At 42.1% G+C, this 15,179-nt stretch overlaps 1 protein-coding gene across 1 annotated transcript in view; it reads right to left on the reverse strand.

The window, feature by feature from the left end:
- Positions 1–211: 211 nt before the first annotated feature.
- LOC311108859 (sodium channel protein type 3 subunit alpha-like) overlaps positions 212–15,179 on the reverse strand; it is a gene marked incomplete at both ends in the record, with an annotated part of 161,677 nt that continues 146,709 nt past the window's right edge. The window contains 8 exons of the mRNA XM_084151630.1: positions 212–1,464; positions 5,208–5,478; positions 5,858–5,958; positions 6,073–6,214; positions 6,477–6,530; positions 8,194–8,466; positions 11,193–11,315; positions 13,788–13,961. Of these exons, the coding sequence (XP_084007756.1) occupies positions 212–1,464; positions 5,208–5,478; positions 5,858–5,958; positions 6,073–6,214; positions 6,477–6,530; positions 8,194–8,466; positions 11,193–11,315; positions 13,788–13,961 (2,391 nt within the window). The remainder of the gene's footprint in view (positions 1,465–5,207; positions 5,479–5,857; positions 5,959–6,072; positions 6,215–6,476; positions 6,531–8,193; positions 8,467–11,192; positions 11,316–13,787; positions 13,962–15,179) is intronic.

The following is a 15,179-nucleotide window of genomic DNA, read 5'->3' on the forward strand; positions in this document are numbered from 1 at the left end:
TCTAGGATTTACACACGGCCCCTTTGTGTACTCCCACAAAGCATGTTCACCAAAAATAAACAAATAGTTTGCCTTTTCTCTATGAAAACCCCTAGCAGTTTCTCTGCACAACCACATGTACTAAACCAGGGTAATTTGAGCTATTTTACATTCGGTAAACAACAACAACAACAACAAAATAAAAAGAGAAAAAAGCATTTCCTAGTCGCTGTTACAGAAATGTCTCGCGGTCTCTGTCGGGGGCAGGGCAATGTAAGCTTAGGTCACTGTTCCTGGACTGTTCTAGAATTAGAACTTGGAAAAGTTCGCTAGTCGCCCGTGTGACGCTGTCGTAAGACGGCGGGGAGGAGGTGGAGGACAGGGTCTCCATCAGCTCCATCTCAGGCCCCCCGTAGTTCTCCTTGATCATGGAGGCTATGAGGCCCTCTTTCTCCAGGGTGGTGCCCCTCTTGTCCGTGGAGCTTTGCGTCAGATTGATCTGCATTGATCTGTACAGGAAGGAGGCCTGTTTCATCTGCCTCCGCACCAGGTGCCGGCGGTAGCACCTCTGGATGACAGCGGCCGACATGTCCTCCTGCTTGCGCCTCAGCGTGGTGGTGATGGGCTCATAGGAGATCTTGGACGGATTGGCCATCATGAACTTCTCCTCCATCTGCTGCTTGAGAGCGTCCATCTCTCCTGACTCACCCAGCACACGCTTGGTGAAGGCAAACAGAATGTCCAGGCAGTGGATCTTGTCCCCACTGACCATGGGTAGGTCCATGGAGATCAGCTTGATCTTGTTGGGCTTGCCAATGCGCAGTGGCTCCGACAGCGTGTCGGCAAAGTCTGACAGCTTGGTGTACTCGATGAACTGCGTGGCCTCCGGGTCGAATTTCTCCCACACCTCGTAAAACATCTCGAAGTCGTCCTCGCTCAGCGGCTCAGTGCTCTCCTCGGTGGCCACGCTGAAGTTCTCCAGAATGATGGCGATGTACATGTTGACCACGATGAGGAAGGAGATGATGATGTAGGTGACGAAGAAGGTGATGCCCACTGAAGGGTTGCCGCAGTTGCCCCGGGCATTGGTGCCTGTGTGGATGAGGTTGGGGTCGCACTCCTCCGGAGAGTTGTTGAGGATGGGGCTGAGCAGGCCGTCCCAGCCCGCCGATGTGGTGATCTGGAACAGGCAGATCATACTGTTGCCGAACGTCTCGAAGTTGAACATGTCGTCGATGCCCGCCTGCTTCTTGACGTAGGCAAAGTTGGCCATGCCAAAGATGGCGTAGATGAACATGACCAGAAAGAGCAGGAGGCCGATGTTGAACAGGGCGGGAAGGGACATCATTAAGGCAAAGAGTAAGGTCCTTATTCCTTTGGCTCCGCGGATGAGTCGAAGTACTCGTCCGATCCTGGCCAATCGGATGACTCGGAACAGTGTGGGCGACACAAAGTACTTCTCTATGATGTCAGCGAGAACGATACCTGGAAGATAGGGGAAAAAACATGAGATTTATGTACTTCTAATAGACCATCATTAACAGTAGGCCAGCTCTTTCACACACTATGTACACAATATCTTATGGAATTAGGTTGACTATTGGTAACCAGGAGTGAATTAAGCTGAAGTACAGAGTCTCCCTGCTATCACTATTCAGCTTCCTTCTCCTTCATGTAAATTCTAGCTTCCCCAGACCCACTCACCAATGAGCTCATGATAAAGGCTTCCACTTATTACTGGGTCTGCCTGCCTTCAAATGACATTCAAGTTGCCTCCCATCCCTCTCACCTCCACGACCACTTTACCATCTGTCCCTGATTTGTGTCCCTCCTCTCCCATGGACCAGGAAGGTCGCACCTGAGTTATTGATTGGGGAGGGGGGTTGGGAGTCACCCTTTGGAGCCATACGTTAAGCCCCCAGCCCCCCACCAACCACCAACCACAACCCTGTGATGCAGCACCTCAATCATGCCCAAATCACCCCCGCTGACAGCCCCGATTGCTACAATTACCTTCACCTCAACAGAGGCATCCTTGCCCACGCATGTAATTTAGCATGGTGACGGCTATTTAGATTCAACCTATGTGCTGGCCCTTTGGTTTGCTTTAGTTCCCCATCAGGGCCATGCAGAACATATATGGTCGCAGAAAGGAAAATCAGTTTGGCGGATACTGAATAGAGAGAGGCTATTACCTAAGCACAGAGTGCCCCTGGTTCATCAGATATAGCCCCACTTACTATCAATGAATTGATTGACACGATAGATAACCTTGCCAAATGAATACAAAAATATTGGATGACAGACGTGATGGCCAAGGTACATTGCAAAACACAATTAAGATTCTGAAATGTGTTCCTTAGCATTTTTTTTTTTTACATGTATTAGACTCTCTTATCCAGAGCGACTTACAGTAGTGAGTGCATACATTTTTCATACTGGTCCCCCGTGGGAATCAAACAACCAATGTTCCCTCTAAGCTGCACGCGTGCGCGCAGTAGCCCGAGACTGCCGAGCAGCTCCCCGAGACTGCCACGCAGAAATATCAGCCCACAGAGAGAAGCACGAGATTTAATTTCACTCAACTTTCTAGATCAGTGGTCACCAACCGGTCGATTGCGAATCGACTGGTCGATCTCCAAGGCATTCCTAGTCGATCCGCCAAACACAGTCAAGTAAAACTGTTAGCGGTAGGTGCACCCGATTCAGCTGTCCTGTGAGATTTCAAAACGTTTAAAACCATGACTAGAGATAGACTGTCAACGAATACAGCAAAGATATGCTGTTTTTATGAGTGAGTTCATGTTTAAGTTCTTACTCAGCACTGTCAACACTTTGTATTCAACACTTTTATAAGCCATAAAATCCGCATTCTTCCTATTTCCACTCAGCGCTACAACAAGCGCTGCAGCAGTAATGAATGAGTAGGAAAGTGTATCCCTATAGGCTTGCCTTGTTATTATTAGCAGCTTGGGTCTTTTTTTATATCAATGAATACTTCACTTTCTCTGTTCATAGGAGTAACAACATGAATTAGTACATGAGGCAGAAATAATGCGGTGCGTATTGAGTTTTGCCATCAACTGGAAGACGGTGTCCCTTTTTGGTCAGTGTCAGTGGAGGAATGGGAGAGGAGGGACGTTGAGAGACGGACCCCCAGTCTGCTGCCCTCTCCCTCCGCTGAGACTGACCATCAGATGCAGCCACCATCAGCCCAGTAAAATAAAATAAGCGAATGATTTAAATGTATGCTCACTCAGCTGTGCTTCATAAGTAATACAACAGCAGATCTATTACTGATGTGATCATATAGCCTACCTCAAATGTTGAAATGGCCCGAACAACAATGCATTGGTAGGGCAATTCAAGCAAAGCCAATATGCTGTGATAATGTGATGGGCCTATAGCTTACTGCACAAACCTCATTGCAACAGTACTGTTTTTAATTGGTTAATGTTGCATAGGCTTGCGTTTTTTAAGACAGGTAAAAAAAAGAATCTGAGCGGTAGATCTCGGCTTGCATTTAGACTAAAAGTGACTCAGAAAAGGTTGGTGACCACTGTTCTAGAGTTTTCCCTGTTAACACTATCAACGTTTCCCTTTAATGTGGCAATTGTGATCGAATCAACGCAATATTAGCCACTTTCAACGCAACATACCGAAACAAAGCAAACTATGCAAGAGATTTTGTTGTAGGCAGAACACATCGGAGTAGGATTCTATTGCATTGACACGCACGACTCAGCCTGTACTCTACACAGACCAGTACGGCATAACCAATCAGAGCTGCAGTAGGCCTATATGCAAATAGACCATTGCCATACATGGATCTGTGCAATTTACTTTGAACTGGACTGTGTTTACAGCATGAGTGGTGGTGAGTAGATGCGCTTGTTTTGAGATCAAAGCGAAAGCTGCATGTAGCCACGTGTGCACATTGTGTTCATATCCTTTGCTAGTTAGTGAGTTATTATCCCAGTTATAGATCATTGGTAGTCAACAATAGGGGAGTGATTGCTTCCTACAAAAGCACAAAACGTGTACATTTCTAGACATCTTTGAAAAGTGAGTCAGGTAAAGTCAGCTTTGTTTTTGTCTTAAAGGGGCAGTGTTGTATTCTGAGACAGGCTTGAATAAGCTAAGTAGCCAATAGGCAGAGGCTAGCATAATTTGTCTGATTCGCTGTAATAAATGGTATGGGAAAATGTATGTATTTTATTTTGTAAAGTGGTTTCTTGCATCAAACAACACAACAATATTTTCAGTCTCCTCCTTGTCTGAAGGACAAGTGGATAAACAGGTTAATGTCAAGCCCTGCATGTTTTTTTTTCAAAAGTCTCATGGAATGTAGGCCTACATTGAACGCCACAGATTGGCTGCTACTGTAGGCTGAATGTAGAACAGCTATTTCCATGTTAAGATGTTATGGGATGCATTTTCTCCATTGTTTTTTTATGGTAAGCCACTCTGGTAGGCCTACATTATGATCAAATAGCCACAGTAGTCTACATGACCACTGTTAAAACTGTAACCTAAAGCGGGTTCAGCCTCATTGTTCACAGTAAACGCGTGCTGGAAGTGCACAGAATTATCATAACATTCAAGTTTGCGCTCAGCGGACCTGAAATTTGCTCAATGCCACATTTCATTTGAAGGAATATTGCCCACAACCCTGGCATTGCAAGCGCCATGCTCTACAAACTGAGCTACATAGGACATGGGAAATCTGTTGATATGATTTTTGTTGGAAAATTTGAAGGTCCTAAGCTAAATGTCATTATCTGTGAATGGGCCAGCTAGTAACTTGGAATGCCTTGCTTATAAGCAAACCGCCAAGGTCATGTATCAACTGTATCACCCAAGGATGTTGAGCTGCCACAGTGGCATTAGACGAGAACTACATACCGTTAGCCATACATCAGCTACATATACAGAGTCTGAAATATAAAATATATTCTGATTTGTTTAATACTTTTTTGGTTACTACATAATTCCATATGTGTTATTCCATAGTTTTGATGTCTTCACTTATTCTACAATGTAGAAAATAGTCAAAATAAAGAAAAACCCTTGAATGAGTAGATGTTCTAAAACTTTTGACCGGTAGTGTAGCTACATAAAGTAACCTTATTTCAGTATAACTGCCAGTTGACAAAGACATGCAATTACATCGTAAATGAGCATAATTGAAAACCCCTGATTTAATAAAGCCCAATCAACAGACTCACCAACGATGGAGAGGATGACCACCACAAAGTCGAAGATGTTCCAGCCAATGGTGAAGAAGTAGCAGCGCAGCGCCACGATCTTGATGAGGCACTCGCAGGAGAAGATGATGATGAAGGCCAGGTTGATTTTGTTGAGGATGTACTCCATGCGGGCCGGCTGCTCGTCCGTCTCCACCATCATGGTAATCATGTTGAGCAGGATGAGGACCATGATGATGATGTCGAACGCCTGCTTGCCCACCAGGTCGAAGAAGAAGCCCTGCACTTGATTCTGGCAGTAGAGAGGTAGAGTGAGTAATAGGTGTTAAGTTCTTTTGAAATGCAAGAGGCTTATGCACTAAGGTGAAGAAAATTTAAAGAATAGGTAACTTATTTGAGGTTTGAACTTTTATGTAATATAGTTTTTTAAAGCCAATACTTCCAAAAAGTTAACTATCCCTTTAAGATCAAGAAATATAAGTCATTGGAACACAAGAGGCTAATACACTATAGGGCAAAGAAAATTAAAGGAATAATTCCCTTTTTTAAAAAGGTTTTAGCTTATTTTCTACTTATCTGGTGTGTTATCAAAAATAAGCCAAAAGCTCTCAAAAAGTGAAATATCCCTTTAATTAGATCAAGAAAATAGGGTTCAATTAGCTCCAGCTTACCACTGGCCTTGGAATTGGTTTCTGAGGCTTTTTAGACCCTAGCTTCTTCATGGCATTGTAGTACTTTTTCTGTTCCTCTGTCATGAAGATGTCTTGCCCACCTAAGTAAAGAGACATCCCGTTTCAGTTATTTTCACTGTGAAAATAACCCCTTTTTTAAGTTCATGGCAGGTTATTCACATCAGACCATTTGTTGGCCATGATGTTTTTGATACTTATCTTTCGTTTCTGCTGGTTGAAGTTGTCGATGATGACACCGATGAAGAGGTTGAGGGTGAAGAAGGAGCCAAAGATGATGAAGATGACGAAGTAGAGGTACATGTACATGTTGACCTCTCTGATAGGCTGTTCGTCCACCTTGTGCAGCCAGGGAAAAACCATGTTAGGACAATACACTGTTCAGTTACATTTTATCATTTGAAAACTGTGTTATTCTGGTAAATGTTATGGTGGTATTGCATCAAGGCATGGTTATGACAAAAAATGCAATATACAGTCATTAATGAAAATACCAAAGCTCTAAGTTATTTTTATGACACTCTTATATTGGCCTTATGATAGAACATTCAAATGTTAAATCATGTCATACAAAACAAGTACATTGACATTTAATACTTACAGCACGAGAATCCACTGCTGCATACATGATGTCCATCCAGCCTTTGAATGTAGCCTTGTAACAAAGGACACAAACTTCAATGAGCATGTGCCACTATCAACTTCAATGAGCATGTGCCACTATCAACTTCAATGTGCATGTGCCACTATCAACTTCAATGTGCATGTGCCACTATCAACTTCAATGAGCATGTGCCACTATCAACTTCAATGAGCATGTGCCACTATCAACTTCAATGTGCATGTGCCACTATCAACTTCAATGAGCATGTGCCACTATCAACTTCAATGAGCATGTGCCACTATCAACTTCAATGAGCATGTGCCACTATCAACTTCAATGAGCATGTGCCACTATCAACTTCAATGAGCATGTGCCACTATCAACTTCAATGTGCATGTGCCAGTATCAACTTCAATGTGCATGTGCCACTATCAACTTCAATGAGCATGTGCCACTATCAACTTCAATGAGCATGTGCCACTATCAACTTCAATGTGCATGTGCCACTATCAACTTCAATGTGCATGTGCCACTATCAACTTCAATGAGCATGTGCCACTATCAACTTCAATGAGCATGTGCCACTATCAACTTCAATGAGCATGTGCCACTATCAACTTCAATGAGCATGTGCCACTATCAACTTCAATGTGCATGTGCCACTATCAACTTCAATGTGCATGTGCCACTATCAACTTCAATGAGCATGTGCCACTTTCAACTTCAATGAGCATGTGCCACTATCAACTTCAATGTGCATGTGCCACTATCAACTTCAATGTGCATGTGCCACTATCAACTTCAATCAGCATGTGCCACTATCAACTTCAATGTGCATGTGCCACTATCAACTTCAATGTGCATGTGCCACTATCAACTTCAATGAGCATCACTATATAAATGCATACATGTTACAATGAAAATTCAAACGAAATATGTTTGTAATTCTATATGACAGAGTGTGGGTATCTATCCTTCCTATGATACGGTTTTGTCATCAACCATAAAACGGAAGAACACCCCCCCCCCAAAAAAAAAATATATAAATAATAATCATACAGTCTCTACAAAATAAATATTGGACATCTGCCATGTTAGAGCTGAGATGTTATGAATGGCAGTGGAAAGGACTTATATGTGCTTCCTCCTGACAGCATGGAGTGTCTTTCTAGAGGGAGGAAAAATGAGAGTGAGCAGGGTGCCCTACTTCAACTGTCGGGGCTAGAAGCACAAGCATTTCACTACACCCGCAATAACATCTGCTAAACAGGTGTATGTGACCAATACATTTGATTTGATATTGACAAGTGAGTTCTTATCAGCGAGAAATCACAGTGGTGGGCCTTTTCGCCTTGGTTACGGGTTATTATTGGCTTTTGTGAATGACTGAGGGCCAGACTATTTCCAGATGCAAATGGGAAGTTTGAATGGAGCCAAGTCACAAGAAGGTGACAGAAAGGAGTTAAGTGAATTGTTGCTAGGCTACCGCGCCAACTAAGTTAAAGCGAAGAATGAAGTGCATGCACTTGCATAGCACAACATTCTCTGTAATGGCCCACGCCGCTGCTAAAAATAAAAGCTTTCGACTTGTTGATTGATTCAGGGATCTCTAGACAGGCACGGTGGGCAGCGACAAAAAATATGAGGTACAAGTGGGAGGAAAGAACATCTCAAACTGTGAGGAAAATAAAAAAAAATAATAAGTCCAACTCACAACTTGTAAGAGGGCAAGGTAACCGGCGCCCACGTTGTCGAAGTTGACCTTGACTATGGTCCAGTAGAACTGCGTGTCGTTCATGGCCAGGCAGTCGGTCTTGTTGTTGACCATGGACACGTTGTGGATGAAGCCTGTCCGGTTGACGCAGCGACCGTACTTGCCGGCGAACAGGTTGACCCCCATGATGCTGAAGATGAGCCAGAAGATCAGGCACACCAGCAGTACGTTCATGATGGACGGGATGGCGCCGATCAGGGCGTTCACCACAACCTGTCGCCATGGAAACACACGCAGCACGTCAGGTATCCATCCGCCCCCTTCTGCTTTCATGTGACACACTCTATACATGATGCCAGTAACTTAATCAGAGAAACTCACACCAGTGTCTACATGCTTGTGGTTGACTTCACACACTTTCCCTAAGTGCTTGCCCAAACCACATCCCCCCAACACTAAATATATATATATAAATATCAAACCACTCAAAAACACTTTTGTAGAATAATCCCACCACCCTTAAAAATATCAAATTTTCCAAAATGCAAACTAGTGGAACTGGCAAATGAGATTAAGCATGTTTGTTTGTCTCATATTCAAATCAGGAGCAGCAGCAACTTTTTAAACCACCCTGTTAAGAGATTTCCTGGTTGAGACGAACCTTAAAGTGCTAGACTAGAGCAACAGGAGGGTAGTGATTGCAGAGCTAGGAGTTCCTGAGTGTCACTGCTGTAATAGAACCAGTGGATATTGGGGTTCAGCCCTGCACATCCCTCAAGAGGGTGTCACAAAGAAACCTGCTGCTCACTCAGACTCACTCCTTTGTATAGCAGGGCTTCACTTCCACTTCGTGTTTCCCACTGAGGAGCGGACCCAGCCGTTTTCAAGCAGTGTGACGCCTAATCCCATTTGCCAGATTTACAGTGGCGGAGAGCAGCGAGCTCGGCGGACATCAGCCCCCCCATTTCCGACAGCATGCACATTTCATGAGCAGGAATTCAAATTCATTCCAGTGGATGTCAGGGGAAATTATATACATATTAAAGGCCTACAAGCTAGGCTGACAGCTGTTGACTTAGAAAACTAACATGGTGCAACAGGAGGGAACAATAGCCCAAAATCTTAACTACAGTGTGCATGAACTGTTCGAGGGGGTTTAAGGATGTGTTTGAGGGAATGAATAATGATTATGGAAATGTTACAGGCTAAACATTAATTGGAATATCTGAACACAGGAATGCATGCAAGAGAAAGTGAGAAGAAAAGCAACTGCTTAAACAAACAGTGGAATAGCAAGAATATTTATATTAATACTGACAGAAGTGAGAAACAACTTGTAAAGTAATATCACAGATGAGTAAAGATGTGATATTGGATAGAAAGTTTGGAATGAGATAATGGAAATTCTAAATACTAAGTGTATGGAGTATGTACATGGAGTATGTACATGCATAATTCTACTAAATTTATCAGCTTTTCTGGTAACAGTTTACAATTATTTGTCCATTTTCCTGTGTAATAATGCTGTAACAACATTGATTTAGTGAGAACTGGGCTTTGTTAACAGAAACCCCTTGATAAAGATGAGCAATAATGACTGTATTAAATAAATAATTCGAATACTGAGCTATATTGTATGCTCCAAACAATTAGGAAAATATATAATGTTATACTAATACAATTGCTCAGAGAAATATATTTTTTAAACAAGTAATACTTTTTTTTTTTTCAAGGAAGTAGGGGTCAAAATTATTGACACACTTAAAGATTCTTATTAAAAACATAGTCAAACGTTTAGTATTTGGTCCCATATTCCTAGCACTTAATGACTACATCAAGCTTGTGACTTGTTGGATGCATTTGCAGTTCATTTTGGTTTTGTTTCAGGTTGTTTTGTACCCAAGACAGATAGCCTGTTATTGGTAATTTGTAACTTTCTCACTCATCATTATTCATGATTCATTCAGTATTATCCTTAATCATGGTAGCATCCTCATTAACGTAGAAGTGTTTAGAAACATTTTCTATTCTTATTTATAATAAAAGTGACTCCAAAATGACACAAAACATTATTTACCATTAATTTATATTGGGGACAAAATCTGAAACACAACCAAAACTAACTGCAAATGCATCCAACAAGTTTGTAGAGTCACAAGCTTGATGTAGTCATTGCGTGGTAAGAATATGTGACCAAATAGTCAACTTATGAATACTTTATTTATAAGAATCTTTAGGGGAGTCAATTTTGACCCCTACCTTTTTTAGATTTGTATTTGTTAAACAAAATCACTTTCTCTGAGCAATTGCATTAGTATAAAATAGTATAATTTCCCAATTTTTTGGAGCATACAATATAGCTCAGTATTTGAAAATGTATTTTATACAGAAATTATTGCTCATCTTTATCAAGGGTGTCAATCATTTCGGACCCCACTGTATCTCTCAAGTATTTACTTGGAAATTACGTGATAACAATAGGCAATTTTCTGTTCAAACTTAAATTTGTTGTAAACATTTGGTATATGATACCTGTTTTGCTGATTCCAGAATGATGATGTAGGGCATAATTATAATTTCACTATGAAAGGTCCTGGTAAAAAAGACTACAAAATAAAGCTTAATATGAAATAAAGCTTATCCAAATTGATAAGCTGGATAATGAGGTAGTCATGTCATGCTAAGGAGGGAGTTGAGGGGAATTATGAAAACATAATTAGCTCTTCATGCTAAAATCTTCCAAGGGAAAGATTGGCTAGGGATTAGTGGCATTAGCTGGAGAATTAAGAGATGAGCAAAGTATGGATTTTGTACGGCATTATAACACCATAAGAGGAGATATGAAGTAGGCAAATATTTTGAGTATTCTGAATAGAAACAGTGAAAATGCTGGTAAGGGAAAGAAAGGGTGGTAGAGAGCGTGACAGATGAGATGGTTCGATGACATCAGGAGTGAGGGAGTTGATGAGTCAGAAAAGAGAGGGAGTGACCAGTCTTACCCGCATGCCTTCAAATCGGGACAGTGCTCTTAGCGGCCTCAGAGCTCTGAGGGTTCTAAGTGATTTGATGGCAGCGAAGTCCGAGTAGCCCAGCGTGTTAGCCACTAGGCTCACCAAAGACACCTAGGAGGAGACAGAAAGCGCAAGAACCCACATGGTTAGTGGGGCTGCCACAACCTGTTCAAAGAAATGTCTACACAGTACCTGAAAAGGAACACTGGACCACTCTGGCCCCATCCTGTTAGCAACTGTGTTAAGGGTTCATAAGAGTCCAATGTGTGTTCATGTCACCCAGAATGGGAGCATCAAGGTCATCCTTCTGATATTCAAGGGGATATAATGTTAAAATTAGGTTATTTCGTAGCAGAATAATGAATGGTCACGAAACTTCTGCTTTGATCTGTGTAAGAGAGAGGAAGAGAGGTCAATGAAACTACAGCTCAAGGTGTCTACTGTGCATGGTCGGGGGTGGTGGTTAGCGGTCAGATCGGGCCTTACCCTTACGCCGGCAAACCGGTCCACCGCAATGCTCGTATGGTCCTGAGGACTCGCAAGGTGCCAATTTGCTCTACATTGACGGCACTGGCCAACAGGCCAATCACTGATATCTGGCCAACAGTGAATCAAATTATAGTTAATTCAGTGAAAACACATACTTGCTTACTTTTAAATTAATATATAGTACAGACTGATCCAATACATACAGGTTTTTACACAAGCAAACCTGCATGGAGCAAAGTGGGTGGTTTTGTACTCTGAAGAATTCATTTTTAGCCCCCAAAAACCCCTCACAAATTAATATTCAACAGCCCTCCAGACACTGTCTGAGACTAATACCACAATCAGATAAATGACTGAAATTATTCTGAAAGGTTCACAGACATCTGCGCTTCGTCATGTTGTTTTAATGAATCACTGACTCAAGAGCAGGGGCTTTTTGTGCTCTTATGCCTCGGGATGTAAGAAAATAAAAACATCACAACACTTTTGTTGAACACGATCAGCAGAGCACAGAGCTAGATGGAGGGAGTAAACCCACTGGGGATCTTCTTGCCTAAAGTGTTTGGTACTTCATCACTTGGAGACCGTTGGCATTACACATAGTGGTTCAGGATGCATTAAAACACTTTGTTGAGGGGCCTTAAAAAAGATTCAGCAAGCACACAAACACATTGTGATTCCCCCTCCACTTGTCACATCTACATTTTACATTTTAGTCATTTAGCAGACGCTCTTATCCAGAGCGACTTACAGTTAGTGAGTGCATACATTTTCATTTATATCTGGCGTTTCGTGGGAAATTGATTTGGAAGAGATGAAAAATATTCCTGTAGTGATTGAAGCATGTCGGATGAATCGAGTGGTGAATAGGGATAAAGTCAAGAGTTGCAGTTTTTTGAAATGGAGTCTCTCCCAAATGAAGTGCGGTTAGGGAATATACTGGCCCCCCGTGGGGCAATTTAGAATATTGAATCACTCAGGAGGGAACTACACACCACCAACAGTGGTATAAATCCACCGCCACATTTCCATTATTTTGGTGGACAATAGGAAGGCATGATCATTTTGAATGCCATGTTTGGTTATCTTTTCAATTCACTTCATCTCACAATTTACATGAAGAAACACAGGCAATATTGCAGATTAAATAGAACAAACATCTGCTGCACATCCAAAACCAAGATGCATAAAGGTATCATCTATCATTAGAAATAGTCCCAGCAAGCTGTGTATGGGGAATACGTATTGACTTAGCAGTTTTCATGGCAATGGTAAAACATGCCAGAGAAATTTCCCTGGGAGAAAAATGCTATTTACATCTCTTTTTCTTTTTTTCTCCCTCCCTCCTCTCTCTCCCACTCCCCCGCTCTTTCTTTCTCTTCCCTCCCCCCTGACATCTCTCTCCCTCCCTTTGTGCGGTGTGTCTGTGTGCAGAGAGCAAACACTAATTGCTCAAGCCTCTCTGCCTAAAGACTCTCTGCCACAGACCAATATGTCCAAACTACTGACGTGAACTCAGCTCTCATGTTTCTCCCAGAGGATGAAGCGGTAACAAATAAGTGACGTTTGACCCCAGGGGATTGTGGGGTTGCTAGACTCGCTACAGGGCTGTGCTGATTGGACAAAGCGTTTTTGAGAACCGCAGTAGGTCGGTGAAAATTCCCGAAATGTGCCTAGTCCTTCCCAGGCAGTATTTACCAGTATACTGTACATTATGAGCAGGTTTCCCACACACAGATTAAGATTCCCTGACAATATTCTCCATTTAGCATCCTTATTCATTCGGGATTCGGCTTTTTCTGAATCCGGGAAATGGGTCCTATGACTGTCTGGCATGACAGCTAAACCATCCAAAAAGTGAAGTGGCTCAATACAACTATTATTGACAGAGTAAGACAAGACAAATCAGGATTCCACATTGTCCACTTCTCAAAACTAATTCAGAGCTTTCAGAATGCATGCGAAAAACAGATCGATTGATCACGTCTGACCAGATTATAAAACACAATCAAGTGAAGTGGGCCGCCGCTTTAGCAAATTACATCATCGTCTCGTCATCATGTCTGAGGGTTTGGAAATAAACGTTGCACTTACATCCACAATCAGGAAATCCAGCCAGCACCAGTAGTTAGTGAAGTACTTCTTGAATCCGTAGGCGATCCACTTGAGGAGCATCTCTAGGATGAAAATGTAGGTGAAGATCTTGTCGGCGTACTCCAGCACCACTTTGACCACTTTTCTCTGTTCGATGTAGATGTCCTCAAAGGCCTTCGGAAAGATACATGGGAGACGAGTCATGATTAGGTCTTTTTAAATAGTCAATAGGCAATTAGTCTCATGCTGTAATACTATGGAACATCTCTAGTCTCGTATTCACTCAGCAATCAATCTTACCACAGCAATAATAATGCTGTATCTTAATGACATACATACCGATTGTGTGCATCAGTGTCTTATTCTAATCACTGGAAACTGGTAGTATGTATTGTTATGATGTGGGGGAAGGTTAGTGGTAGGACAAACACACTACCAGGATGTACATCCACACTCTATCCCCAGGTGGCAGCAGCAACTGGTTTAGATGCTGAGCCAAGTCTTTATTTGCACACAGGTGCTGCCAATTAAGGTGATAGTCAGTCAGTGTCCCAGCTGGCAGGGCCGTGAGGCTGCTGGCTTTGTTTGGTGGCCATTGAGTCTTTAGTTTAGGCATGCCTGTTTGTAGTTTTTCCTTTTTGTATGTTTACTTACATCACCATCGAAACAAATAATAATCTGCTTGGACAGGCCGACAATGTGAATCATGACTGAGCTGGCCCTGGACCTGAGTTAAGGTGGCTGTCTTCCGGGTACAAGCACTGAACACCTGGTCACATATGCATACTTCTCACATTTATGCACACATCCAATCAGGTCACAGACCATGTAGCTAGGCCTAAGACCCCTAGACATAACAAATGCAGCAAACCCAGTAGGCTAATTTCTGGTATTGTAATAGTATGTACACGTGAGGAAGTCTACACGCTATTTTTTACATGAAACCCTTTCAGTGTTTTATTTCACAACCAGCAAAATAATATGTTCATATGCTACAGTGTATAATAATTGATTGAGGCCTTTTGCATCACAATTATTACTCAGATAATAAAGTTGAATGAAAACAACAAGGGTCTTTTACAGATGATAACATTTCTAGAATGAGGGACTGTGACATGTAAAATGTCCAGTAATGTATAATGACTAGTTTCAAACATGGTATACGAACATCCAATGACATGCAGCTGCTGGGTACAAAAATAAACGAATGAAATAATAGATACTCACACACTGATGAATGCTCCCGTTGTTTAACGTTTCAACCCAAATGTCCTCGTCAGGCTTAACCCACATAAGAAATGCGATGATATTTATAGATTCAACATAATGAGCAGGCGATACAGGCTGTGTCATTAATTAACCCTTCGTCATATAAACACAAGTTTTACAGTG

This window comes from Coregonus lavaretus, assembly GCF_964263955.1.
Source record: "Coregonus lavaretus genome assembly, chromosome: 34".
Lineage (NCBI taxonomy): Eukaryota > Metazoa > Chordata > Actinopteri > Salmoniformes > Salmonidae > Coregonus > Coregonus lavaretus.